The following is a 27,835-nucleotide window of genomic DNA, read 5'->3' as shown; positions in this document are numbered from 1 at the left end:
GCAGGTTTACGCGCCCTGAGCATGGTACTGATGACAGAGCTTGAAAATCCCCGGGACCTTAAGACGGCTGTCTCAAGAGCCACGCCGTCAAAGACAGTCGACCCAGATCCGGGTAAAGGCAGGGCCCCTGAGACAGCAGGTCCCGACGCTGAGGTAGAAGGTGCGGCACGTCGATGGACAAGCTCCTGAGATCGGAGTACCAAGGACATCTGGGCCACACTGGAGCCACCAGCAGAAACGTGCCTCCGTCCTGCTTGATCTTTCTTAGTATCCGAGGCAGCAGGGAGATCGGAGGAAACAGGTGCGCAAGGTGAAATGTCCACTTCACCGGCAGCGCGTCCACCAGACTTGCGCCTGCGTCCCTTGTCCTTGAGCCGTAAACGGGCAACTTGTAGTTGTGATGGGAGGCCATCAGGTCCAACTCCGGCAGTCCCCATCTGTCCACGAGAAGTTGAAACACCTCTGGGTGGAGCGACCATTTCCCGGGATGCCCGTCGTGACGGCTGAGGAAGTCTGCCTCCCAATTGAGGACTCCCGGGATGAAGACTGCCGAAATTGCTGGAAGGTGGCATTCCGCCCAAGCCAGGATCTGAGACACCTCCAACATGGCCGCTCGACTGCGAGTTCCTCCCTGGTGATTGATGTACGCCACCGTGGTGGCGTTGTCAGATTGCACCTGAACCGCCCTTCCGTAAAGAGCGGTGCCTAAGGACAGCAGAGTTTTGTACATGGCCCGCAGCTCCAGAACGTTTATGGGAAGGACTGCTTCCTCCGCCGACCAACGGCCCTGAAGAGACAACAAGCCGGTCACTGCCCCCCAACCCCGGAGACTGGCATCTGTCGTAAGCAGAACCCAGTCCGGGATCCAAAAGGGGCGACCCTCGATGAGATGAGCTGGCCGAAGCCACCACGCCAGAGACCGGCGCACTTCCGGGGACAAAACCAGCATCTGGGATCGGATCCAGTGAGGTAACCCGTTCCACTCCGATAGAATCTGCCCCTGCAGGGGCCTGGAATGGAACTGGGCAAATTCCACCACGTCGAATGCCGACACCATGGACCCTAGGACTCTCATTGCCGAATGAACCGACACCCTGCGACTGCTCAGACAACTGTGTAACCTCAGTTGTTAGGAGGACACCTTTTCCGGAGTCAAGAAAATCCTTTGTTGACAAGAATCCAGAAGGGCTCCCAGATGGACCATCCGTTGTGATGGGATCAGAGATGACTTCGTCCAATTTATTAACCACCCGTGTGCTTGAAGACAAGCAATGGTCAGGTGCAGATGCCGAAGAAGTACCTCCAGGGAACTTGCCAGCAGCAGAAGATCGTCCAGGCACGGTAGCAGCCGTATACCCTGGTCCCGAAGGTGGGCAGCCATAACTGCCATCACCTTGGTGAACACCCTCGGAGCCGTGGAAAGGCCGAAAGGCAACGCCCGAAACTGGTAATGACTTTGCAGGATAGCAAATCTCAGATATCGCTGATGTGTCGGTGCTATGGGCACATGGAGATAGGCGTCCTGGATGTCCAGGGAAACCATGTAATCTCCTGGCTCCATCGCTAGAATGATGGAATGTAACATTTCCATCCTGAATTTGGGAACTCTGAGGAATTTGTTCAGAGACTTCAAATTCAGGATAGGGCGATGAGAACCATTTGGCTTCTGTACCAGAAACAGAGTAGAATAGTACCCCTTCCCGCGTTGAGACTGCGGAACGGGAACAATGACCCCTGCTTGTAGCAAGGATTCTATAGCCACCTGAATCTGAGAAGCATTGGTCTTGTCCAGAGAAGGACTTGTGCAAAAAAACTGTTGGGGCGGCCTGAGCCGAAAAGACAGGGCGTACCCCTGAGAGACTACTTCTCGAACCCAGGCATCCGTGGTGGTATTGTGCCAACACTGGGCGAATTGGAAAAGTCGGCCTCCCACTCTGAGGTCCCCCAGAGGGAGGCCTGTCCCATCAGGCAGCAGGTTTATCCTCCTGCTTGGAAGAAGGGCGCCGAGCACTCCATTCCTGCTTCTTGGGCTTGGGTGCGGATTTGGTTGCCGGATGTCTCGGGAAGGACTGACCTTTGGCCTTACCCTGAACCCGAAAGGACCGAAAGGCAGAGCTCCTCACCTTAGCCGGCGCTGAACCCAAAGGAAGGAAGGCCGACTTGGATTTAGCCAAGGTAGCCACTATTTTGTCCAAGTCCGGACCAAATAGTAACTCACCATTAAAAGGCAATGCCTCCAGACCCTTTTTAGTCCGCATCTGCTCGCCAAGACCTCAGCCACAAGGACCGACGAGCAGACACAGCTGCAGCCGAAACGCTAGAGGTCAGCAGACTGGCATCCAACGAAGCTTCCCCGACATAGGAAGCGGCATCCCTCATTTGTCCAATTAACGCTCTTTGGATATCCGGAGCATCCTCTGGAAAAGTATCCTCCAAAGCGTTAGCCCAGCTCTCAATGCCTTAGCCACCCATGAGATGGCCATGGACGGGCGCGCCACCACCCCCGAAAGGGAGTAAATGGATTTCAAACAGATCTCGACCTTCCTGTCTGTGGGATCCTTTGAAGAGGAGATAGACGGCAATGGGAGTGTAGCGCTCTTAATCAAGCGGGTGACATGGGAATCCACCGCCGGTGGAGTTTCCCACTTCCTGCAATGCGCTTCAGGAAAAGGATAATTAGATGCCAACCTCTTTTGTGGCTGGAATCTCTTACTGGGCAACTGCCAGGCCCCCGCCATATGATCCGTCAACTGGTCAGACAAGGGAAAGACACTCGACGTAACCTTAGCCTTTTCAAAGTTAGGGTACTTAGACTTCGGGGCCGGTGCATCATCCTCTATATGAAGGATAGCGGGCACCGACCTAACCAATGCCGGCACATTAATGGAGGACTTAGTCTCCATCTCCTGGGCCATGGCGTCTGAGTCAGTGTCCTCATGAACTTCTCCATCATCCGAAGACACATCCGAGTCTGACAGCTGCGCTGTTAGAGAACTCACAACGTGACGCTTGGGCGCCTTAGGGGGCAAATCAGTCTGCAACATAGACTGAAAAACAGAGGATGAGGCCTCCAGACTCTGCACAGAGCTGGAGAGTACATCCACCCAAGGTGGAGGAGCTGCTTGAGGATAACCCTGAAAAGGCACCATCGACTGCTGAGTCACAGAGTGGGACTGGACATACACAGGCAACCCCGCATAAGGACCCACAGTCTGAGACCCGGGGGGAGACTGCAATAAATGCGGAATACCCGGGGAATGGGAGATGTTAGGCTGGGGCAACGCCCTAACAGGCACTGCAGCCGGCACCGCTAAACGGTCCGGAATAGACGCCAGCACCTGGGAAAACATCGCCCAAGGAGGATCCTGCGATATAGGGGGTATAGAGGGGCCAGGTACCAGATGGCACCGCCCGCACAGACCATCCTGAGATAAATCCTCCCTATCAACTCCAGCAGAACAGCGTCTGCAGGAAAACAACACAGGAGCCCCGGAGTGCTCAGTCTCCTCATCAGACATGATACAGTAAATACTCAATGAATACGTATCACCAGAGGAATTACGGTGAAAAACACCCCCCCACTCACAGCATGCAACACAAACAGCCCACAATATGGAACTGTGCAGCACACAACTGTATGTGACTGACCTCGCAAATACTTGATTTATACAAGCGAAGTCCACAGAAAAAAGCCCTTCCCCCCACACCTGTCGGGCCGTATGCAAAAGGAAAGGGATAGGTACAAGCTGACAGTAAGTTAAAAATAAGTCACAGATAGCAGCACTAGCAATAGTCACATACAATGCAGTAAGGGTTTGACTCACCGCACATTCCGCTACAATCAACCTCCCAGATTCAGTGTCTGGGAGGGCTATAGCGCTGCATACACTGTCCCTTTGAAGAGGAGAGGTATACAGGGGGACCTGTCCACGCACCGCCTGGGAGTCTGCGTTACAGCCTAGAAGATGGCCGCCGGAGAGCTCTGAGGAGGAGTGGCCGCATGAGGAACAGCTCAGCGACGCCAGCACACGTGAGAGAAGGCGCGCTGAGCTGAGGGGAGGAGCCGCTAAACCAGGGAAAGCTGCCTCCCCTGGCTAGTGAGTAACCCCAGGGACGCTGGTTCCCCTCCAGCAATTATTCCCTGGCGGACGCGCGGGGTATGCCTGAAGAGGGGGAGCCCGCCGCCGCTACTAGAGCCGCCGGTCTGTCCCCACAGACCGGCGGCTAGAGACTGCATTAATCCACTCGAGCAGCGCTGATAGCGCTGCTCGCGGTTTACCTTAATCCCTGTGAGCCCGGCAGCAGTCAGTGGGAGGTCCCGGAGCCATGCTAGTACTGACTCCGGGGTCCGGCTGCGATCCCCAGATCAGTACTGGCGTCGCAGCGCCAGCGGGGTTGTTGGAGCGGCAGCGTGGACGTTCAGTTGCACAGTCTGATGCTGCCGCTCTGAAGAGTAAAAATTTCAATAATAAAATCTTCTATCTTCAAAAATAAAGCTTAGGGGCTGCTAAAAACAGCCCCACTGCAACAGGGTGACCCGACTCCGGCCGGGCACCAACTAAAACTGAGGTGCCTGTGGCTCGGGGGCGGGGTATAGAGGAGGACGGACCCAAGTGCATCCTGGGAGCAGTGAAAGCTTTAACTGCGTGGTGCCCGTGGATCCAGATCCAGCTATACCCCAAGGTCAACCCTGTGGACCCCCTATGGACCCGGAGTAGAAAGGTCCTTTTCAGTGCTAAAACCATGTTGACAAACAGTGGGGTAATTTTCAGGATAAATGGAATGGGGTTCTAAGCGAGGAAAATGTAAAAAAATGAAGGCTGCAGATGGACTTTAAGGTTTATTCTTCAACCGGTGCAACGCTGGGTATCCCAACTAGTTTATTTATATAGTGCCAGCATATTCCGTTTCGTTTTAGAATTGTGAACAAACCAGTAATATAACGAGACTGGGTAAAGCAGACAGACAGAAAGGTAAGAGGGACCTGCTCGCAAACTTACAGTCTATAGGGAAATAGTAGTTTGGTACTATTGTGACATCATAGGATTTCCTGTAATCAATAGGCAAGTCCATTCTTCACTACTGAGTTTACATAGGGCTCACTTTGAGTACTGCGGGACTGATTCAGAGATGTACACTTTTGGAAACAGCCTTTGTGCAAACATATATGCTAATGCCTGCAGGAGGCGTGTGAAGGAAAAAGACATCTCCAGCCAAGTTCTCCGATTCAATGTTTGCTCCCGAAAGTGTAGAAACGGATTAACATCATGACCATCGGTTGCGATGTTTGCTGCATCGGCCATCTGAGTAAGCCTAAGCTGACGCTAACTCAGAATGCTTACTCAGAATGGCCACCTCCTGCCCCGCTTGCGAGGCCAGTAAATCCGCTCAGAAGATTTAGACATTGGCCTCAACACTCCTAGGAAACTGGGCAGACAACCCCGTTTTCTGAAAACGCAGGCAGCGCCACCAAACAGCCTCAGGATGTCAATCATGTTGCGGGTCGCAGCACTGCGTGCAATGTCACAGGACTCGTTCTGCACATACTCTGTACTGGTCCCGCGCATGTGCAGTGCACCCACCATCGGAGTTGTAAGCAAACCATCAGGGCCTGTGTTCCGAAAGACAGGAAACATACATAATGGTCCCTGTCCAATCCCTGGAATCCAAGAGTGCCATTGACAGCTGGTTTCCATGTATGACCTTACTAAGCAGAATCATTTTAAATACGCTCAGTCTAAGGTACACTTACCTCAAATGTGACTGTATAGACAGTACTCAACAAATGGTTAATAGGATAGTGTAATGTATTGTCTCAGGGCCTGATTCATTACCGATCGCAGCTGCGATTACGCACGCAATCGGCCGATTGTTGCGTACTGCGCATGCGTGTGTACGGCAGTGCGTGTGAGCGAGAGCCCCACTGTGATCGGACTGCGATCGCAGTGACTACGCAGACCCGTCGCAGAGTGAGTGACAGAAAGTGAGCGTTTGGGGGTGGTGAGCGGAGAAATGCAGGAATGTCAGTGCGTTTAAACGCAGTTACAGGGGCGTGCATAAATTAGCCCCTGCGATGCCCTACACAGCTTGAGCTTTCATTGCGTGCGATGAGGTTAGCAATTCCTGTGTAAGGTCAGACCTTGTGCATGTGTGCGTGAAGTTCTGATTGTACTCGATGTTACCGATGATTTCGCAGACAGTATTACTGATGTGTGTAAGAGAAAGTGGACGTCCTTATGTTAGGCTGCAATGGCATTGCAATTGCAAACATTGGCATATTTTTGCAGTGAGTCTGCGTGCGTAATCGCTGCTGCGATCGCAATAGTGATCCGTAATGTATCAGGCCCTCAGGGCTTCATTCAGAGGCGGCCGCACGGTCTACGACCACACGATGTTTGTCCAGTGCGCATGCGCACGAGGGAGCCGGCTCCTTCGTGCGCATGCGTGAGATCCGCTACGACCAACAGCGCCGGTCGTAGCGGGTCTCTTTCCAAAGGGGGCGAGCTGTCGATGTTGATTGACAGCTCGCCCCGTTTGGAAGGCGGGCCGGGGGGGTGGCAGCCCAAACGGAGGCGTTCCCATGGGAACGCCTGCCGTTTGGGGGAGGCCCCACTGACATCACTAGTGATGTCAGTGGAGAGCTTCCGGCTCTGACAGAGCCAGAAGCTCTCCGGAGCTTACGACAAGTGAGACCCTACCCTAGGGTCTCGTCGTAAGCCCCAATGGTCGCGATGGTCTATGACCATCGCGACCATCACCCTAGCGGTCGTTAGAGCTGTGGGTGTAGACCCACAGCCTAACGACCGAAACAGAGGCGGGCGGTCAGGATGCAAGCGGCCGCTTGCATCCTCCGGCCGCCTCTAAATGAGGGCCTCAGTCTTTATATCCATGATCTACACACTAATGCATTATATAATGTTATTATTTCATATTCCGTTAATTCACATCCATTCTTGCAGCTGCGTCAGTGGGTCACTTTGCTTGTTGACTTAATGGTAAAGTGCACTCTAGGATTGTATCACAGAACACTTTGCCTGAATTGACATATGGGATGGACCTTACCCAAGTGCTAACACCTCTACAAGGGCCCGATTCAAAAATGGGAATAGAGTAAGATAGAGCAAGTAACTGTGCACCTGGACAACCCATGCTGCAATGTAAGGGGTGCAAATACATAATTTTTTTTTATCATGTGGCATAAACACTGGCTGCTTTTGCATGTAGCCCACAAATACTGCACAGCTTTATTTTTACACTGCAATTTAGATGTCAGTTTGGACACCCCCCTCCCAAATCTACATCTCTGCATATTTTACATCTGCCCCACCTGCAGTGCAGCATGGTTGTACCAGGGTACACAGGGATTCCTATTCCTCTATTACGCTGATCCTGCCTGTTTTCTATTCTGGAGGTACAGCTGTCCGGGGAACAGCTATTGGGTTTGAAAACATCAGTGGGAAGACAGCATTGACTGGATTGGATTATGTTGGACATGTAGGAGGTATCTGGGGGAGTCAGAGCTTTGGGGGGGGGGGGGGGGGAAGACATATTTAGACCGCATTTACAGCGCATATATAAAGATTAACAGAAGTACATGTTCTTCACTCATTTTTTTATGGCACCATACTATTCTATCCTATGTCAGTCTTTACACATATGATTTCAAATGTTACCAGATCTCCATGAGAACATCGTTGCATTTTGATAAAGATGGAGGAAAGTAGTTACCCACACATCATACACTGTAGCTGGGAATACTCCTACAGATAAATCACATTTTTACCTCTCCCCCTTCTGCCTCTTCAGGGTGCCTTTGTAATCTGCCCATGCATGTTTGTCTGTCAAGTCTCCGGATATGAAATCACCCAGGTCTGGCCCATTTTGAATAAGGTCCTTCTTTTCATCAGATAAAGTGGCTGACACTCTGTACGATGTGTGGTACTCAGCCAACTAAAGAACAGCAAATAAGTAGATCATTATAATAATCACATTATATTCAGTATTTATTTTATTATGCTTTATTTAGATCCAGTGGCGTAACTAGGGTATTTGGAGCCCAGGGCAAGATTAAATATTGAGCCCCCCCTATGTGCACGCACCCCTAAAAAGTGGGCAAGGCCACATGCCACTGAAAAAATGTTAGTTATCGTAGACTTACCTAGATAACTGCTTTTCTTCTAGGTCCACAGGGATACCATGGGGAATATTATGGTTGGAGACCAGGCACCAAACAGTTAAGCTTCAGCTCCCTGGATGCCTCGCGTCCTCCTTTATATAGTCCCTGCCTCTTGCCATAGGACTTCAATTTAGTTAACAAGCCTCAAGGCAGGAGAAGGAAAGAGGAGAAGTAAAAGCAATCGTACACCAGAAACACTCTTACACAGAATGAGGGAATCTGTGACCGAAAGAAAATATTACCCATACAGCCAGGTGCGTCAGGGTGGGTGCCCTGAGAAGTCTATGGACCTCGAAGAAAAGGAGTTATCTAGGTAAGTCTACCATAACTCTAATTTTCTTCATCAGGGTCCATAAGGAACCACAGGGATACCATGGGGATGTCCTAAAGCAGTTCCTCTAGGGAGGAGAACTCGTCACCCAAAGGAAGCATCCTGAGAGGCTAAAGTATCAAAGGCATAAAACCTAAGAAAAGAATGGACAGAAGACCACGTGGCTGCCTTGCACAACTGTTCAGCCGTGGCACCACGACTAAATGCCCACGATGGCCCGACAGACCTAGTAGAATGTTCTGTGGCCATGCTCGGGACAGGGAGATCAGTCTGTGTGTACACCTGAGAGATAGTCATCCGTAGCCATCTCGCCAGAGTCGGCTTACTGGTTGGCCATCCTCATTTGTTAAAACCATATAATACAAAGAGTGCATCTGATTTTCTAACATAGTTTGTGCGCTCCACATAGATACAGAGAGCACAAACTACATCCAGGGAGGCTTCACCTACAGAAAGATCTGGAGCCTGAAAAGCTGGAACTACAATTTCTTCATTTACATGAAAACGGGACACTACCTTAGAAAGGTGACCCTCCCTTGTAATAACAACAGCTTTATGCTGGTGAAAAAAAAATAACATGGAGAGAGACAAGAAAGCGCTGCCAAATCAGAGACTCTGCGAGCAAGAGAGATAGCGAGAAAAAAAAAAAGTGTCTTCGCTGTCAACCACTTCAAATCTACAGAGTCTAGAGGTTCAAATGGGGGAGCTTGTAACCCCTTAAGAACGAAAGACAAATCCCACAGAGCTACCGTTGGAACAAAAGGAGGCTGAACTCACAGAACTCCTTGGAAATTCTAACATCTGGTAACGAGACAATCTTCCTCTGGAACCAGACTGACAGTGCAGAAACCTGCACTCTCAAAGTAGCCAGGCAGAGAACACGGTCTAAACCTGCCTGGAGAAAGCCGGTATCCTGGAGATCCTAAACACCTTAGAATCATACTTTCTGTGGGAACACCATTGACCAAAAGAATGCCAAACCTGTAATAGATGCAGGCAGAAGCAGGCTTCCTTGCCCTAAGCATCGTGTGCATTACAGAATTTTAAAAACCTTTTGCTCTTAGGATGAAATATTCAAGAGCCACACCGTCAAAGCCAGATGTGGTAAGTCCGGATGCCGGCAGGGGCCCTGCGTTAGCAGATCCTGCCATAGAGAAAGAGGATATGGACTGTCTATTGGTTGCGACATGACGCCATGAGATCTATCTCTGGTAGACCCCATTTGTTTACCAGGAGCTGAAACAAAACCGGATGAAGAGACCACTCCTGTCCTGGCGACTTAGGAAATCTGCTTCTCAATTGAGTACTCCCGGTATGAATATTGCCGAGATGGCCGAAAGATGACGTTGATATTGCTGAAGGACAGGAAACCGTAAAAATTGCTGGTGGGATGGTATAATAGGAACATGCAGATATGCATCCTGAATGTCCAGGGAAACCATGTAATCCCCCGGCTCCATTGCCAAAATAATTGATCTAAGAGTTTCCATACGAAACTTGGGTACATGGATAAACCTGTTAAGGGTTTTTAGATTTAGTAGAGGGCGATAAGCCCCATTCAGTTTCTTAACCACAAATAGATTGGAATAATAACACCTTCCTTGTTGTGACACAGGAACCGGGACTATTACCCCAGCCTGCAGCAGGGAGTGAATGGCTTCCTGAAGGGCCAAAGCCTTTACAGCATCTGCTGGAGGATCTGTGCAAAAAAATCTTCTGGGGAGGATGCCTCGTGAAAGTGAGGACATACCCCTGAGAGACCACTTCTCGGACCCAGGTATCAGTTGTTGTTTGACGCCAACAATCCGCAAACTGAAGATGTCGGCCTCCCGCCCTGGGATCCCCCAGGAGGAGGCCCGCTCCTCAGGCAGAGGGCTTGTCATCAGGCTTAGAAGCTGGACATCTTGCCAGGCCAGACCTCTTAGTTTGTCGCCATGATATTTTGCGAAAACTAGACGTCTTGGAGGAAGGCTGTTCCCTTGCTCGTCCGAGAACGGAAGGACCGAAAAGAAACCTGCCTAGACTTTATAGTTGCCGTAGATGGCAGACCTGCTGACTTTGAAGCCGCCAGAGTAGCTATTATTTTATCCAACTCTGCTCCAAAAAGTACTTTTCCATAGAAAGGTAAGACTTCCAGTGCCTTCTTAGATCCTGTATCAGCTTTCCAGGATCTTAACCAAAGGCCCCTTCGTGCCACTATTGAAGCTAAAATTCCAGCATCTACAGCAGCTCCTCCCAGATAAGTAGCTGCTTCCCGTATATGGGAGATATACATCATCTGTTCTCTAGTAGCATTTGGTAGAGAATTTTCCAATGCTCCCATCCATTCTTCAACAGCTTTGGCTACCCAGGCTCCAGCCATAGCTGGACGTGTAACAGCTGCAGATGATGAAAAGATCGTTTTAAGACATGCTTCAATCTTTTTATCTGTGGAATCCTTCAGGGAGGATGCCGACGGAATAGGCAATGTAGCATTTCTGATTAAATGTGTTACGCGAGCATCCACAGTAGGAGGTACCTTCCGCTAAGTACACACAGAAGACGGGAAAGGATACGCTGTTATTCTCTTATTCACATAAAAACGTTTGTCAGGGTTACCCCGTGCCTCATCCATAAGCTCAGTGAGCTGTTCAGATACAGGAAACTCCGTTTGAACCACCTTCGAGTGGTGATTAAACACTGGAGCCTTCTTACTATAAGCTGGTTCATCATCCTGAATGTCTAGGATTGATTTAACCGCCTTCACCAAAGAAGGAACATCCACTGTGGAAGGATGGTCCTCCTCCCCTGAGTTAGACCCTGGAGAGGAACCTTGTGCATCATTTGAATCATCTGATGATGCGTCTGAATTAGGGATGTGCAGGCTCGGATTAGTTAAAATTTTCCCGCCAAAAATCGGGTCTCAGAAAGAGGCAAAACGTCATCTTTCATGGACAAACATCATCTTGCATGGTCTTTTGTCCAGGAATGATGATGTTTGTTCATGAAAGATGACGTTTTGTCTCTTTCGGAGACCCGATTTTTGGCGGGAAAATCCAAACTAATCCGAGCCTGCACATCCCTAGTCTGAATTTATATGTTGAGAAGACTGATAAAAAGATAACTTGTGCTTAGGCGCCTTAGTAACTACCGGTCTGCTATCAACATTAGATGGTGCCATACTCTGACTAGAATGGCCATAAACATCCTTCCAGGAAGGATGCATAAGAGGTGCAAACATAGCATGCTGTGAACACCCCATCCAAGGAGGCAGTGTGGGAGCAGCCATATAATCCACAAACTGCTTCATTACCTGGGACTAAGAGGATACACAAGATGGTTCTTGTCTAGGGACAGGTAAACTGGACTGGTGAGAAGGCTCTTTATAACCGACAACACACAAACCATCCTATACGTCCTGAGAGGACACATAGGCCGTACATGATTTACATGAAACCAGCACACAGGGCTCCCCCTCCTGTTTCCCTTTATCTTTTGACATGTTCAATAAAGGCAAAACTTCCAATGTTATGTGACAGCCTTCACAAAATCTTAATGAATGTGAAGTGATAGACAGAAATAAAAGACAGTGTCAATACAGCAGCTAGCAAATAGTTACATACAATGCATATGTAATATAATTACAATCAACTCTAAATCAGCTATACAAACACAGGAATGGTAGGACATAGAGCACTATATACCTTAACCAAGGGAGAGGTATACAGGGAGACTGACCCAAACCCTCCTGAGACCAACAGCTACAGGGCGCACTGAGCGTGGACCGTGAGCATCTCATATACACGTGGAGGGTGGGCAGAGCAACCCAGACGCGCGAAACCCTTCGTAGGGACTGTGTCTGGGTTGGGTGGAGAAGCTGCCGGGGGAGCGCCTACCTCCCCTAAGCTGCGTTAACCAGCTGGGTACACTGGTCCCGTGGCAACAGAAGCGTCTGCTGCCGATCCCCGGCGTCAGACGATAAGGCCCCAGTGGTATAGTGAGGACGCGGACAATCCCGGGCCCTAACAGCAGCGGCTTCTGGTGTGTCTCTGACACCAGAAGCAAGGACTGCCGCGTACGATTTCCCGTAAGTGAGGAATAGCTTTACCTGACATCTCTGTGCGTCCGGTTGCAGTCCAGGTCGCAGCATTGCTGTTAGCAAGCTTAGTCGCGACCCACCGAAATCACCAGCCCAGATACTGGTGTTACGGCCCAGCAGAGGTAGATAGAGTCGCAGTATATGCTTCTTAATTCAGAAGCTTAGTACTGCCAACCCAAAAACATAACATAACATAAAATAAAAGCTTAGGACTGCCAGAGCAGTCCCCTGTTACAAAGGTGTGTCTTGATCCTACAGCATCAAACGAACAAGTCCTATGGCTAGGGGCGGGGTATATATGGAGGAGGACCTGAGGCATCCTGGGAGCTGAAGCTTTAACTGTTTGGTGCCTGGCCTCCAACCATAATATTCCCCATGGTATCTCTGTGGATCCCTATGGACCCTGAAGAAGAAATGGGGTCATGACAACATGACACACCACCGTTTCTCATCACTCTGGGAACATTCCTTTCCATATGCACCTTAATACCCACAGTAGTAGTGCCCCTCTTGCAGTGCCCACTGTAGTAGTGCCCCTTATGCAATGTCTGAAGTAGCAGTGCCCCAGTAGTTCCCCTTATACAGTGCCCCCAGTAGTGCACCCTTATACAGTGCCCCCAGTAGTGCCACTTTTACAGTGCCCCAAGTAGTAGCCGCCCCTATGCAGTGCCCCCAGTAGTGGTCGCCCTACGCAGTGCACCAATAGTGCCCTTTATACAGTGCTTCCAGTAGTGGTCCCCCTATGCAATGCCCCCAGTAGTGTTCGCCCCTATGCAGTGCCCCCAGTAGTGATACAGTGCCCCCAGCCAGTAGTGCCCCTTTACGTATATAACACACAGACATACACACACAAAACACTTACCTGAATCACCACTCCTGCGCACGCCGCCATCCGCTCCTCCTTCCTCCCGCTCGGCACTACGGGAGAGACGTCATGACGTCTCTCCCTTCGCCCAGTGCGGGAGCCGGAAGATGGAGCTCATGAGTGAACTCCAGCCCGGCTCTGGCTGTGGGTGCAGCCGCCAATGAGAGTCTGGTAGGCTGTGTATTTGCAACTGTGTAGTGCGGTCTGCACTACACTGACTTTAACGGACCGGGGCCGCGGCCGGTGGCGCCCAGGGCACGAGCCCCAGCTGACCCCCTTTAGTTACGCCACCCACACAAGCACAGGGAGAATATACAAACTCCACATAGGTAGGGCCGTTGTGGGAATCGAACCCATGACCCTAGTAATAGTGTTCACTCTAGGGTGAACAGCGGGCAGGGCGCAGTCTGGGAGAAGGGGCACTCTAGAATATACGACTAAACTGAAGGATAGCTGCAAGTTGGCTACCATTTTGTTAATTTACTTATTTATTACTAGTAATTCATATAGGGCGCACATAGGGCCTGATTCAGCAAGAATCGCTATTCTGCTAATACGCACGCTACACAGTTGCTAAAATCAGCAGTAAAATGCAAATGTTTACAATCGCATTACGATGACACCCTAACATAAGGACGCCCACTTCCCTTTACTCACACCCGTATACTTGGGCAACATAGCAAAATAATCGGTAACATCGGACTCATACGCACAGTTAAGACAGGACAGACCTCACTCAGGAATTGCTAACTTCAGCGCACGCTGTGAGGCCTCATGTTGCATATGGCCATAGCAGTGAATCATTTATACACGCCCCCTGCAATGGCGTTGCAACGCACTGGCACGCCTGCGTTTGCCCGACCACACCCCCGTCACCACCCACAAACTACACTTCCTGTCAATCACTGTGCTTTGGGTCTGCGTGGCCTCTGCAAACGCAGTTCGGATCACCAATGCTAGTTCGCGCACTGCGATGCATACGCAGTAAGCGCACGATTGCATCTGTATTAGTAAATGCGTTCCTTGCTGAATCAGGCCTATATTTTGTAGCGTTTTGCAGACAATATTTGGCCACTCACATCAGTCCCTGCCCCAGTGGAGTTTACAACATACTTGCCAACTCTACCTGATTGTCAGGGAGTCTCCCTGACATAGTATCAATCTCCCTGACTTCCTGAAGAGTCTAGCAATCTCCCTGATTGCACCTTACCACTATTATGAAGCTGTTTTAGTGAAAACAGAGATATATACATTCAAATGAGATCATTAGTATAATTTCCTTGCATTGGTTATAAGGCACAATGATCTCTATGGCTACATGCATTTTCTGAAAAGTATCAGTGTGTCTTCATCAACAAATAGATTTTATTAGCTGCTTTGGGGCTTATTTACATTTGGATGTAATGTCGGTACACACTAGACAATATGTCACCAGATCGTACGACATATCCGCAACATCTAGAATGTAGATTCAATGGGCGCAATTCAATTCTTTTCGCAGGCAGATGACCTACCCTCACGCCCGACGGAGCTATTTAGTTGTTGCTCCTGCCAGGCGTGATCAGCTGCCGGCGCCAGCATTTCAGGTCGCATCCCCCGGGGGTAGTGAGCTGAAATGCATGAAAAGTGACCCATTTGGACGCCCAAATGGCACTTTTCATGATCGCGCCCAGCACGCACTTTGGTCGGGTTTAGCTGTCTTATTCTGCTAAACCCGACCTCTATGGGTGCGATCAGCGAGATAATTAGCATCAATTGAAAAGAGCACCACGATCTCCCGTCACTTTGGACGAGAAATCAGGCGTGCTAAAACAATTGAATTCCGTCCAATGTCACTGACAATTTGCGAACCTGCGCATCATCAGCGACATCGCCCGTCAGATCTGCATGCAGGTCCGTCGGGGGAGACATAGTCGGCCATGCTGCCCACTGTTGCAATGTTGCTCCCAACAACGGCAAGTGTGTATGCACTTACCGATGCCGGAACCCCCGCCTGGTCCCATCGCATGACAGGTCGGCTGGGTACACATGGTTAAATGTGTACCCAGCTTAGGTCAATTTTATGATACGCCTCTTTATGGTGGGTACACACTACACGATATGCTCCCTGAGCGATATTGTGTAGTGTTGTCCCCGGCAGGCTGTGCTCAATGTCGTTCATGACATTGAGCACAGCCACTGAACGATATCATTAACGATATCATTCAGCGCCGGGCTCTCTCCCCCATTCCCTGACATGCAGCAACCTGACGAGATCGTCAGGTTGGCCTGCATGTCAGCCCGATGAACGATGATGACGAACGACCCGGGGGAACGCGCGTCGTCGTCATCGTTCATCTTTTTGGGCTTAAAAATGGACGATAAAGTGGACGACTGAACGATAACGATATCGTTATCGTTCAGTCGTCCACTTTATCGCCCAGTGTGTACGCACCATTAGATGTAGCAGAACACACCCACTTTAGGGCGCACTCATAGGTGGTGTTTTCACAATCTCCCTGAAATGCATTTTCAAAAGTATGGCTTACAATCTATATTCCCTATGTAGCACACACATACACACTACGGTTCATTTGTTTGTCAGGAGCCAATTAACCTACCTGTATATTTTGGAGTGTGGGAAAAAACCCATGCAAGCACAGGGAGAATATACAAACTCCACACAGTTAGGGCCTTAGTGGGAATCGCACCCAGGGCCACTGTCAGGCATTAATGCTAACACCGTCTCTGCTGCCATTTGTGCTGTTCATCTAAACATAGAGCGGCAAAGTGCTAAATATTACACCCTAATAGTTCTGGGGTCACTCATGCTGACCAGGATCCCATCTGTGCAGAGTTTGTATGTTCTCCCAGAATTGTCTGGATTTCCTATCCTATGGTCACTGCATTGGAGAGCCAGCAAGCACCCTGGCCCTGAGCGAAGGTACAGGTTAGCATAGGGTGTACATTATTTAGATAATTTCATTATCTCACCCCAGTGACCCGAATCAGCTCTGCTCCCTTCCTCAGCCCGACCAACCTCATCGTCCCGCTGAGACCGCTCACTGAACTGTCAGCTGGGCAACCTGCAGGTAAGGGCACGGCTCTGCGAGCGATTGGTCGAGCCTGAGGCCCCGGCCTGCGCTGACACTTCTAGTATAATACTGATTTCACCAGCTTGTAACCAGTGGGCTTCCGTAGCCAGGCAGCGCTAGTTGATAATGGTAGTTGTAGTTTACTCCAATCTTCGAAGCTGTGTTTCAGCAATGTATGTATGGCACCCCAGCTGTTGTCTAACTACAAGTCGCAGCAAGCCTTGCTAATCTCTCATGTCGGTGCCTGCAGCGTCACAGCGGCAGACTGCCATCCACTGTGCTACTCTGTAGACTACTACTCTTTGTATCTGTAACTCTGTAGTATTACTACGCTGGCTGCTGGCATCGGACCTCGATTGATCATGGCTGCGTTGATCGCGTCGCTGACCTGTCCCTGGCGCCGCCGGCAGTATAAATACGTGATGACGTCAAACGCCGTCCCTTTCCTCTGTCAGCAGCGAGGTAGGATATGGAGGCTATCGGCGGGCTGGGTGCAGGAATCCGGGTCCATCCTGGCTGTGTGCCGGTCACCCGGCCTCTTGGCGCTGTGTGGCAGCCTCCGCAGGGTTTGCGGCTAATGCTGTGCTAGATATGGGCGTGCTGTGTGCCCGGAGGCTCGGGGTAACGGGGTGGTAACGTCACCTCCCCCCGGCCTGGCCTAGTCCTGGTGTCTATAGGGAGTGTGTGTTCCGGGTACTGGGGGCTGCTCTCCCCTCTGTGACATTACTTACTCTGATCAGTGAGGCCCCTACTCGCCGGAGGTGTGCACGGCGCTGTACGTAGTGTTACTTGTAAAGTGTATGTGTGTGGGAAGATCAGTTCCTATACCTGTGTGTGGCAGCTGATCACACTGTTGCTACTTATACTGAGCCTGACCATGGATGTGCTGGTGCCTGGGTCTGACCATGGATGTGCTGGTGCCTGGGTCTGACCATGGATGTGCTGGTGCCTGGGTCTGACCATGGATGTGCTGGTGCCTGGGTCTGACCATGGATGTGCTGGTGCCTGGGTCTGACCATGGATGTGCTGGTGCCTGGGTCTGACCATGGATGTGCTGGTGCCTGGGTTTGTCCTTTTTATTTGCCTAACCCTCATAGAGCAATAGGGCATGTGTACAGCTGTGAGGGTTGTTTTAGCACTAATAGATGTACCCATGGATAGGCTGCCCTATGTACCAAGGAGCTGTCAAAATAAGCTTTATAGATTTTTTTTTATTATTATTTTAAACCTAGCTTCTTTTTGGTTAAACTTATTTTGTCTTGTGTTTTTGTTTTGTTTTTTAAATGCAAATGTAAAGCACTGAGTCCTATTGTGGGAAGTGCTATATAAATAACATTATGGGAGGATTTTCTGGTATGTTTTTGTCTTGTTGGAAGTAAGCTGGCCATACACTACGTAAACGCGCAAACTAACTACTAAGGGACCCATGTATTAATATCTGCAGTGGGCTTTTTTTTTTTTTTACAAATAATGCCCCGTCTATATACTAAGTGTAACTCATAGGGACAGTGATCATGCAATTTACATCCCCGACATATTGGAGGAGTATTTCACATGTGACCATGCGCACAGCATCAGATTCCGGAGGCTGTAGGAGAGGGGTCATAAAGCTGTGTATGTCATCTGAAATTGTGGACAGGACCAAAAAGCTTCGCTTTTTTTTCGGCACATAGGGCTCGATTCTATTCTGCACAAAGTGAATAGCGCTGGGAATCAGCTCCCGGAGCTATTCAATACACCGCACTGCTAAGCCCGACTAAGTATTTCTTCTCTCACCCCTCCGGGGATGCGAGCAGAAATCCGACAAAAGCCCATGCGCGAAGCTGTTTTCCACCCTTCGCGCCTGGAAAACAGCATCGCACCGGGAAGTTAGGTCGGGGGATGCCCGTTCTTGCGCCTTAAACAGGGTGTTTAGTCGCGAGAATGGGCATTCTCCGACTAAACACTGCGCAGAGTTGAATAGCTCCAGGAGCTATCTCCCGGCGCTTTTTACATTGCGGGCAGTTGAATCGAGCCCATAGAGGTCAGACCATAGTCCCCATTGATTAATATTGGGGACTGTGTTCTGTGGTGCTAATTAGCCTTTTGCAGGAGATTTGACATCTTCGACATTAGGCTATTAGTTCATAGTGGGAATAAATTATGCTGAAACTGCTGTTTTTGCATAATTGTATGAAGTGGCTTTTATAAATAACTGGTTTGAATAGTTTATGGTACTGAACATTGATGGCACACAGCCTGAACACCTGCATCATTTGGTTATCAAACTTGTTTAATCCATCAATTGTGAAGCCAGCTTCAAGGTGAATGGAGCTCACCTCAGATTATTGGGCATGTCCTCTTGCTGGCTACACTGTCCTGCTGTATATGACAATCTTAATACATGAGTTGAGAAGTTTATATTTAGATAGTAGTGTATGCATTCAGTTATTCCTCATCACTGCCATAATTATGAATATTAGGACTATCTGTTGTTGGAGCTACACAATCAGTGCTGGTCTTGCAGTGTGTGACTTACGAAGCTCTTATCCTTGAACTGTGTAAATCACTTACATGAAACTAAATACTGTTCCGTTCTCCAGAATGAAGACCATTCTCAGCAACCAGACTGTTGACATCCCCAGCAAGGGTGAGTTTCCGCCCCATAACAGCCCTTGCATGCTTTTGCCTAACTTTGTACTTGGTTCTTTCTGACAGCTTTGTTTACCTCAACAGTTGAAATCTCCTTGAAGGGCCGCACAGTTACTGTGAAGGGGCCCAGGGGAACCCTGCGGAAAAACTTCAACCACATCAATGTAGAACTGTGCTTACTGGGCAAGAAGAAGCGGAGGGTGAGGAGTTGTTATAATGGCTTTATTTTCCTTAGGTCCTCAAAGCTTGGACCTATGGGTGGACTTATTACGCTACACCTCAGGTTTATGCGGTTATTTTGATTACTACGGTAAAGTGGGTAATGTTGATTGTCAGTACTGTGCAGAGTATGTAATTGATACTATGCACCTACTTCTTGCACTGTCCAGTGGCCACTACAGGGTTTGCTCAGCGTTTGCAGATGCTGCTTTTCTTCTAGATGTTAAGCCTACGTTACTGTACGAGGAAGGTTCTGAAGGAATGGTAACATTTGGACAATATAAGTAACTGTTCCTCTATGTAATAGAGGGAGTCCTCCTTTTCGGTAATGTCATTTGCAGGCCATTAATAGGTGTACAGTAGAGCTGGTTTGTGACCTATGGGTGTATGTAATCCACCAGCACACGCTGGGTCAGTCCTCATGGTTTGATGATTTTGTTTTTTTCCCCCCCTCAGCTCCGTGTAGACAAATGGTGGGGTAACAGGAAGGAGCTGGCCACAGTGCGCACAATCTGCAGTCATGTACAGAACATGATCAAGGGAGTCACACTGGTAAGTTTATCCGCCTCATACCAGAGGCGCTTGTCTCGCTTTGCTGCACCTTTCTACAAAATTGTGTGCAGAAGAGAAATCCTCAAAGTGGAAACATCCAACCAGCACGAATGTCCCACTGCAAAACCTCCATGATTAGAATGTGGAGGCAAGAAGGGACAGGTCAGGATGGACAACTTTTTTTTTAAGGGTGTATAATCTTGTGTAAAATAAAAAAATCTTAGGTCTGTATCCTGGCTTTCAGAAGGTGCACACCTGAAAGAGCTAAGAAATAAGGTATACAAGTGTCTTATTTCATGCAGGCTGATTTCCTCCTCACCCTATATATTTGGTGTGGTTGTAGGTAGTTTCCTTTTTTTTTTTTTTTCTCCCCTATGGAATGTGAAGGTTCTGTGATGGGGACTAGCACACTGATAGTGTTCACTCTAGGTCCGGCAGCAGGCAGGGCGCAGGACCTAGAGATAGGGCACCTCTGCGCACGCCCAAATAGGGGGCGTGGCCTACTAAAAGTGCTTGTCTTTGACGCGTCCCCTTTTCGTCACTCCTGGGGGCGTTCCCGGCACTTAATGCCGGACAGCCCCTAAGCGCTGCGGTGACCGCTGCTGTGCCGTTTTGACCACCTGCGGGACACTGACCTGCGGGTGGAGACAGAACCTGCAGGCTGTTTCAGCGGAGCGCCGCGCTGGAGGGCAGGGTGCTTTCTGTCCTTCAGAAATAGGCCAGGGCGTGGCACCGTGCTAAAACGGCCTAGCGGGAACGCTTCACTGACTAGGAAATAGTCCTCCATCATGGTAGCACATTTCCTCCACGGCTGTAAAGTCTGGCGCTAACTTGGAGAAGTTGAATTAGTACTTGATGCATAGCCTGTTTTGAATGTAATTGGCAGTAGTAAGTGGAATATTTCTGTGTATACTACAAATCTCATGCTCTCTAAATAGCTGTGATCCATATTGGATGTGTAGATTGCTCCAATGCTATAACCCTTAGTGGTGTGCTTTGCTATTTGGCTCAGGTGGAGATGAATTAGTTTTGCACATAATGTTAGTCTTTCAATCATCTCATTCACAGGGTTTTCGTTACAAGATGAGGTCCGTGTACGCTCACTTTCCCATAAACGTAGTTATTCAGGAGACTGGCGCACTGGTGGAGATCAGGAACTTCCTGGGTGAAAAGTACATCCGCAGGGTGCGCATGAGGCCAGGTATGTACAGTGCTACATGGACTCAGTCTGGGGATGGGTTACCTGGTTGCTGCTGGAAATATACTGTCCGGGTTCTGGTGCTCAAACGTGATTTCATGCGAGTTGCTTCCCCCTCCATTGCTTATAGCACGGGCAGCAGACAATGGCTAAACAATGCTGGGGTAACCATTATTTATCACCACAGAAAAACAAATTGGGATGGATGTGTATTAAAACCATATATGGTACAGTATCATTTATATTAAGATGGTTACTATTTAGCAGATGTGCAGTCTTATCTCGGTGAACCCTCCATGGACACCCTTATCACCTGCAGGCCTCTGAGATTTGGGATGCTCACTCCGGCTGCCTGGATTATTTAGCCTGGGAGAACTTTAAACAAAAGGATTATTAGATGGAAACTGGAGGGTTTTGTGGCCCATGTGACTAAATTTTTTGGGAAACCATTCCATGGAACTTTCCACTAACCTCCATTTAATACAACTCCTAACTCCGGCCACCCATCTGTTACCAAATGGAGCAGTGAAGTCTGGGATAGCTAATGCTGTGACACAGCTTGGTATTGTAGCTTATCCAGCATGATATGCTTCAGGGGTGGCATGTTTAGGTGAAATATACAATTTACTATGGTTCCAGGCCAGGTGGTGAATTGACAAGTCTTTAACTTCTGCAGGTTCAACATTTGTGTTCCTACTCCTTGGCTAGACAGGTTTGGTAAACTCCCCCGCACCCCTGCTCTGTGCTGGTCTTTCTCCACTTTACAGCTGAACATAATGGTTCTAATATAGGGCTGGATTCAGAGATGGACGCTAGTGCGATCACCGCTGCGATTTTGCACGAAATGCAGCTGCGAAAATATACTAATGTCTGCAAAGATCCACCCGAGCATAGAGATGCCCACTGCTGCCTTCTTACCTACGACGACTCCTACCTGTGTAAATATTGGCAACATCGCTGCACATCGGTGGCCATCTTACCCTTGCAGGCCTGACCAGTCGCAGCCTTGGGAGTTCTCCTGACATGCAGAGCTGTGTACCTCAGTCAATTTGATATAACCATATGGCCTCAAGCATGGATATCCTTAAAACCTGGACTGTAATGGCAGTATTTGGGAACTCTGACAGAGTATATGGCTGTGTTTCCCACTTGCCATTGCGGTGCTGACGATTTATACACATACCCGTATATAATCTGTAGGTGTTACTGGCAGATATATAATAGTTTGTGCCACAGAATTGGTAACAATTGGATGTTGTGATGTGGAACACTCATGGGTATTTTTCAGCACTGAGTGTTACAGAACATGTTAATGATTTCCTTAATGACTTTACCTTATGTACTGCAGCTTACACAGAATTGGGGATGAAATTATTTAACCGATTAACTGGTTGTTTTTGGCAGCTTGTGTTCACAGTAAGAGCTTTATCCTTTTCTCTACCCAGCTTTGCTGACTCTCGTATGTAGTGGTATATATATTGGGGTTATCACTCAGTGGTGGACCATCTAGAAGACATTGAATTGCTTAAATTTTACAGATAAAGATATTGCTAATTAAATCTGTATACTGTAATAGTTCAGTATTGGTGTCACGTTATGGTATTCTAAAATCTGTTAAGGGCGCATTTCAGAATTCCGTTCAAGATGCAACAAAATCTTAAAAGCTGTCACTAACCACACAAATTGCATAGCTCAATAAAAATCACACTTATTGGAGGGTGATCATATACACCTGTGAGTTCAGCAGCCAGTTGTCCTGGTCTCAGTGTAACCTGGAAGCAATCTGATAGGCTTGCCCAGGCTCCAATTATCAGGCACTCGTTATTTCCATTGCCAGAACGGAAATCTAGAGGCAAACTGGAGTGCTCTGGCCATTTGGTAGTCACAGAAGCTTACAGTAAACCAGATAATTTTTAACAAGTTTGAGTCCTGTTTTATTTTACTCTGAATCTTGGCTTATCTGGAATCTTCTGTAATACACTTGAGTAGGCTGTTGAAATGGATTTGGTTAAATCCTCTTGACACGGTCTAGTTAAACTGGATGAGCTTACAATGCTAAAGGAGCAGTGGCAAGGAAGCGTTTGGTCCCTTGTACCTAGTGCTTTGGGGCACTAGTGACAACAGCTCATTTTTGTTTCTATTTATCTGAACCTTGCAATTTCACATGCAATAACTTCATTCTGTATACAAGGCCACAATTTATTCTCCCTGGAAAGCCTCCTGAAAAATGTAAACCTGTATTACCCCTTATGTATTTTTGGTAAAGCTTTTGTTTGTGTGTATTTGAAGCTTTATTTGTTTCTTTCAAAGGGGGTGATTCAATTGAACGCAATGTGAATAGCGCTGGGAAGGAGTTCCTGGAGCTATTCAGTTATCCTCCTCGCGTCTGGCACTTTGACCAGCATCTCCAGACCGTGTACCTTAAGCCAGGTGTTTGGGCATACTAACCTGCATTTTCCGACTTTAGTGCCGGCCGCGATGCTGTTAGTGCAGCTCTAAGCTGCAAAATAACATTGCAGCCGGCATTTTAGTCAGGTTTCTGCTCGCACCCCCAGAAGTTTGCGAGCAGAAACCCTTTAATTGGACATAACAGCGCGTTCAATTGAATAGCTCAGAGAACCCCTTCCCAGCACTATTCACATCGCGCTCAATTGAATTGCCCCAAAGTGTTATTTATGACCAGGCAGCATAACCTAATGCACTTATCACAATGGTATCCAGTTTGCGTGCGGTGTACACTGCTATTACTGGCATTACCTAGTACTTTGTGTGTAGGGCACACTACTAGTGCTGGCATTACCTAGTGCTTTGGGGCACACTACTAGTGCTGGCATTACCTTGTGCTTTGGGGCACACTACTAGGACTGTTAAAACATGGTGGATTGCCTGTGAGGCACACGATTACTATTGCCGTTATCTAATGGTTTGCATGTGGGGCGCACTACTAGTACTGCTATTACCTAGTGGCAGGATACTACTAGTATTGCCATTACCAAGTGGCTTGGGTGTGGAGATTACTACTAGTAGTCCCATTACCCAGTAGCTTGCTAATAACTGGTATACAATATTGTGCTTGAGTTGCTTCAGTGTGTAGCATGCATTGAAATACACAATGAGGCATGCTTACATTGCGGAGGGTACTATGTAAAATGGGCTGTAATCCAAACATGGCAGGGTCTTAGAATAGGCTGATTGTCCCTTTTGTGCCCTTAGATAAGTCCTGGCCCGTTGCAGTGATTGATCTGAATATGTTGGTTCTCTAGGTGTTGCATGTTCTTTGTCCCAAGCCCAGAAGGACGAGCTGATTCTCGAAGGGAATGACATTGAACTTGTCTCAAACTCAGGTATGTTACTCATGTGGTTTCTGTGTTGTGCCCTGTAAATCAGGATACAGACTTGCTCTGAGGAAACTGAACATTAAACAGGCCCCTATACATTGCCCCATGTGAAGGTTTATTTTCCCTAACACTTCAGCTATTCGGCTTCTCACCTACCAGCAGAATAGAATTGCAGGAGGTGGACACCAGTTACTTTAGTACCTTCACTTGCATACTGTAAGCCCAGCTGAAGCCAGTTGTCACTTAAACAAGAACTGTATTTGTTCATACAATGGTCTCTGAATTCTGCTAATTATATAACTGATACATTTATAAATTGTCCATATTACACACTCCCTTGCATATTGCAGTTGTCCGCCACCTTCCAAATTCCTGATTTATTCACCCAGCTTGCGAAACTATTAAATAGGTGCTTAATATTGTAATATATATTGCATAACTGTGAGTGCATATAATTCAGTTGTAAAACGAGCCTGTACCAGGTGGGCGCCATCAGGTCTCTACTCTTTCAAATATTAATTTGTATTCTAGAAGTGTGCTGCTTGTATGTTTGAGGCACAAGGAATTCAGAACACAGTGCTTTTCCTGCCTGGACACACTACATCTAACTGTCAGTGTAACGTTAAAGCAGTTCTGCTGTTATAAGACAGCATGAAGTGTTTTCAGCAAAAAATCATTGGGTTATGTCCAGGTGACACTGTTCTTCTTCACATTATTGAAGTACTGACTGCTCAGGACACCAGGTGTACAAATTTGCTATGACCACTAACGAACTAGATTCCCCCTCTGTAAATCCTAGATTTACCAGCGTGTCCCAGTAACACTTTTCAGTTGGCAAACACCAGTCTGGGAGTATTCCTTGCTAGAATACTTTCTTTTACAAGTTGCATGCGTTTATTGATGTGGTATTTGTCTCCTTATGGTGTGCAGCGGCCTTGATCCAGCAAGCCACCACGGTAAAGAATAAGGATATCAGAAAGTTCTTGGATGGTATCTATGTCTCCGAGAAGGGAACAGTTCAGCAGCAGGATGACTAAAAGGTTAGTGTGTTACTTGCACTTGATGTGGGTGGTTTTAGTGTACATTCTAGCACCCTGCACCTGTCATAACCCGTGCAGTTCCTATTTCCTGCCTGGAGTGTCGCTCTGCTTTGTTGCTTCTAGCACACACTGGTCTGTATCTCAGATGTTTGTTGCAGCAACTGAGTGCTAGAAGCACCAGAGCAGTGAACGACCCACCTGACAGGAAAAAGGAACTGCATGTGTTGTGATAGGTTCAGGGTGCTAGAATGAACACTAGACACTTATGTGGCTCCGGTAGTTGATTCCTAGGCTTTTTTTTATTATAGTCTGTACATATTTTTCACACTTTTCCTTTAAGCATAACATTAAATGTAGCTGTGATACATGAAGCAGCTCAATACTGGTATCGTAGCTGTATGGATTAGTCTGAGAGCCATATGTCCAGGCTTGTGGCCCAATGGAGTGTAACAAATCTTGACCAGTATATTGCAGTCTGAAACCATCCGCAGATACTGGTATATGAGTTATTCTAGGTAGTCATCAGCTACTGGAGCATAAAATACAAATACAAAAAAATGTAAAGGCAACCAGCGCCCCACAAACCGCTGCTTAGTCCACTCTTAGGGGCACCACGCCTCCAAGTCAAATGCACAGAGAAAAATAGAGTGATCCAAAAGCGCGATCTTCTATTAATTGATTCTGTCGAAGTGGAAGGAGAGATACACAAGAAATTAAATCCAAAGTACATGGACCCCTTTTAGGGCTTCAAAATCCTCCACCTCCGACTCGCCTCCAAATGGAGAAATATGTTCACATAAAGGTATCTGTCTTGCGTCAGCTTACAGTGGAAATACAGGTATTCATATATTCCCAATTGGACCTCCCCTATGTAAAAACACTCACCTGGGACCAGGTATAAACGTTCCCATCAGGGTTTCTTTAGGTCCAACAGAGCACTCCTCATTCCAAAAGCTGGAAGCAATCCTTTCAATACAATGATCCAAAAATCATATAAAAGTCCAAAGTTTATTGGTACAATACAGGAACAAATAAAAAATAGATAAAATCCAAGCATAGAGTCCTCTTTCCTTATTACAGGTAAGTAATAGAAATTCTCTCCTGAAACCCCAAATGAATGAGTATGGAGAAAAAAATAGCAGAGTGTCTGAGGAAGGACCTATGATCAGAAACGCATTGGTGGTACTGTGGCAAGTTTTCTTGTTGCTGCTATTTTTTTATTCTTTTACTGGTTGGTTCTCCATACTCATTCATTTGGGGTTTCAGGAGAGAATTTCTATTACTTACCTGTAATAAGGAAAGAGGACTCTATGCTTGGATTTTATCTATTTTTTATTTGTTCCTGTATTGTACCAATAAACTTTGGACTTTTATATGATTTTTGGATCATTGTATTGATAGGATTGCTTCCAGCTTTTGGAATGAGGAGTGCTCTGTTGGACCTAAAGAAACCCTGATGGGAACGTTTATACCTGGTCCCAGGTGAGTGTTTTTACATAGGGGAGGTCCAATTGGGAATATATGAATACCTGTATTTCCACTGTAAGCTGACGCAAGACAGATACCTTTATGTGAACATATTTCTCCATTTGGAGGTGAGTCGGAGGTGGAGAATTTTGAAGCCCTAAAAGGGGTCCATGTACTTTGGATTTAATTTCTTGTGTATCTCTCCTTCCACTTCGACAGAATCAATTAATAGAAGATCGCGCTTTTGGATCACTCTATTTTTCTCTGAGCTACTGGAGCATGTCATGTTTTTTGCTTGATCAATCAGTTTTCTGAAAGCACTAACCATTTTATGTTTTCTTCCTTACAGCTTTGTATTAAGAAGCGTGAATCTTATGCTACGTCGAATAAAAGTCCATTTATCTAAGTAGTTGGCTGTTGAGTTTTATTGCTGCTTTCTTAATGGCTTTGTTTGAAGGAAGCTGCTAAATATTCCATACACTTGTGCACTCTGATCCTTTAAAGTCTAAAATCTAGACAGTAGCACCATTGGTATGAGTGCGGATGTGTATATACACACCAGATAATTTGGATGACCTATTTGACATGGCTGGACCACTGTAACCACAAATATGGGTTTAATAGCAGGTAAGAAAATAGGAGGGTAGAGAAGTTGACCAGGAATAGAGTGGAAAAGGAGTCAAAGAATGTGTGGAGGGAGTAGAAAAGTAGGAGGTGAGAAGTGAGGGCCCAGAGGGAGATATAAGAGTGGGTGGGGAGAAACTGAGACCTGAGAAGCACTGGGCCAGGAGGAGGCCGTTCCAAGCTAAAATTGAATTTTTTGGTTCTTCTCAAAGAAGGTGTTCACTCTGCTGCACTGTGCCACT

The 27,835-nt window shown here is 47.6% G+C and overlaps 2 protein-coding genes across 2 annotated transcripts in view; one reads left to right on the top strand and one right to left on the bottom strand.

Moving 5' to 3' along the window:
* The window catches only part of LIAS (lipoic acid synthetase), a 29,532-nt gene extending 12,656 nt beyond the window's left edge, over positions 1-16,876 (bottom strand). Inside the window, exons 1-2 of the mRNA XM_088482987.1 lie at positions 16,424-16,876; positions 7,784-7,950 (exon numbers count right to left, since the gene is read on the bottom strand). Coding sequence (XP_088339113.1) covers positions 7,784-7,950; positions 16,424-16,474 — 218 coding nt within the window. The 5' untranslated portion in view covers positions 16,475-16,876. The remainder of the gene's footprint in view (positions 1-7,783; positions 7,951-16,423) is intronic.
* Positions 16,877-16,948: 72 nt separating this feature from the next.
* On the top strand, positions 16,949-27,375 carry RPL9 (ribosomal protein L9). Its single transcript, XM_088482988.1, has 8 exons — positions 16,949-16,986; positions 19,107-19,153; positions 19,240-19,355; positions 19,831-19,926; positions 20,995-21,127; positions 24,388-24,468; positions 25,393-25,502; positions 27,319-27,375. The coding sequence occupies exons 2-7, from the start codon at positions 19,108-19,110 to the stop codon at positions 25,497-25,499; spliced, it is 579 nt and encodes a 192-aa protein (XP_088339114.1). The 5' UTR covers positions 16,949-16,986; position 19,107; the 3' UTR covers positions 25,500-25,502; positions 27,319-27,375.
* The last annotated feature ends 460 nt before the right edge of the window (positions 27,376-27,835 follow it).

The sequence above is a fragment of the Taudactylus pleione genome, unplaced genomic scaffold (genome assembly GCF_031769625.1).
Source record: "Taudactylus pleione unplaced genomic scaffold, aTauple2 ptg000302l, whole genome shotgun sequence".
NCBI classification, from domain to species: Eukaryota; Metazoa; Chordata; class Amphibia; order Anura; family Myobatrachidae; genus Taudactylus; species Taudactylus pleione.
The sequence above is the reverse complement of the archived record's forward strand: the minus strand, read 5'-3'. Positions and strand labels throughout refer to the sequence as shown.

What these genes read in the sequence shown, in the direction of transcription:
- RPL9 (XM_088482988.1), top strand. Translation starts at nt 19,108, where the DNA reads ATGAAGACCATTCTCAGCAACCAGACTGTTGACATCCCCAGCAAGG. An exon ending in TGGGCAAGAAGAAGCGGAGG is followed by an intron (nt 19,356 to 19,830) that starts GTGAGGAGTTGT and finishes TCCCCCCCTCAG; the next exon opens with CTCCGTGTAGACAAATGGTG. An exon ending in CAGGGTGCGCATGAGGCCAG is followed by an intron (nt 21,128 to 24,387) that starts GTATGTACAGTG and finishes TTGGTTCTCTAG; the next exon opens with GTGTTGCATGTTCTTTGTCC.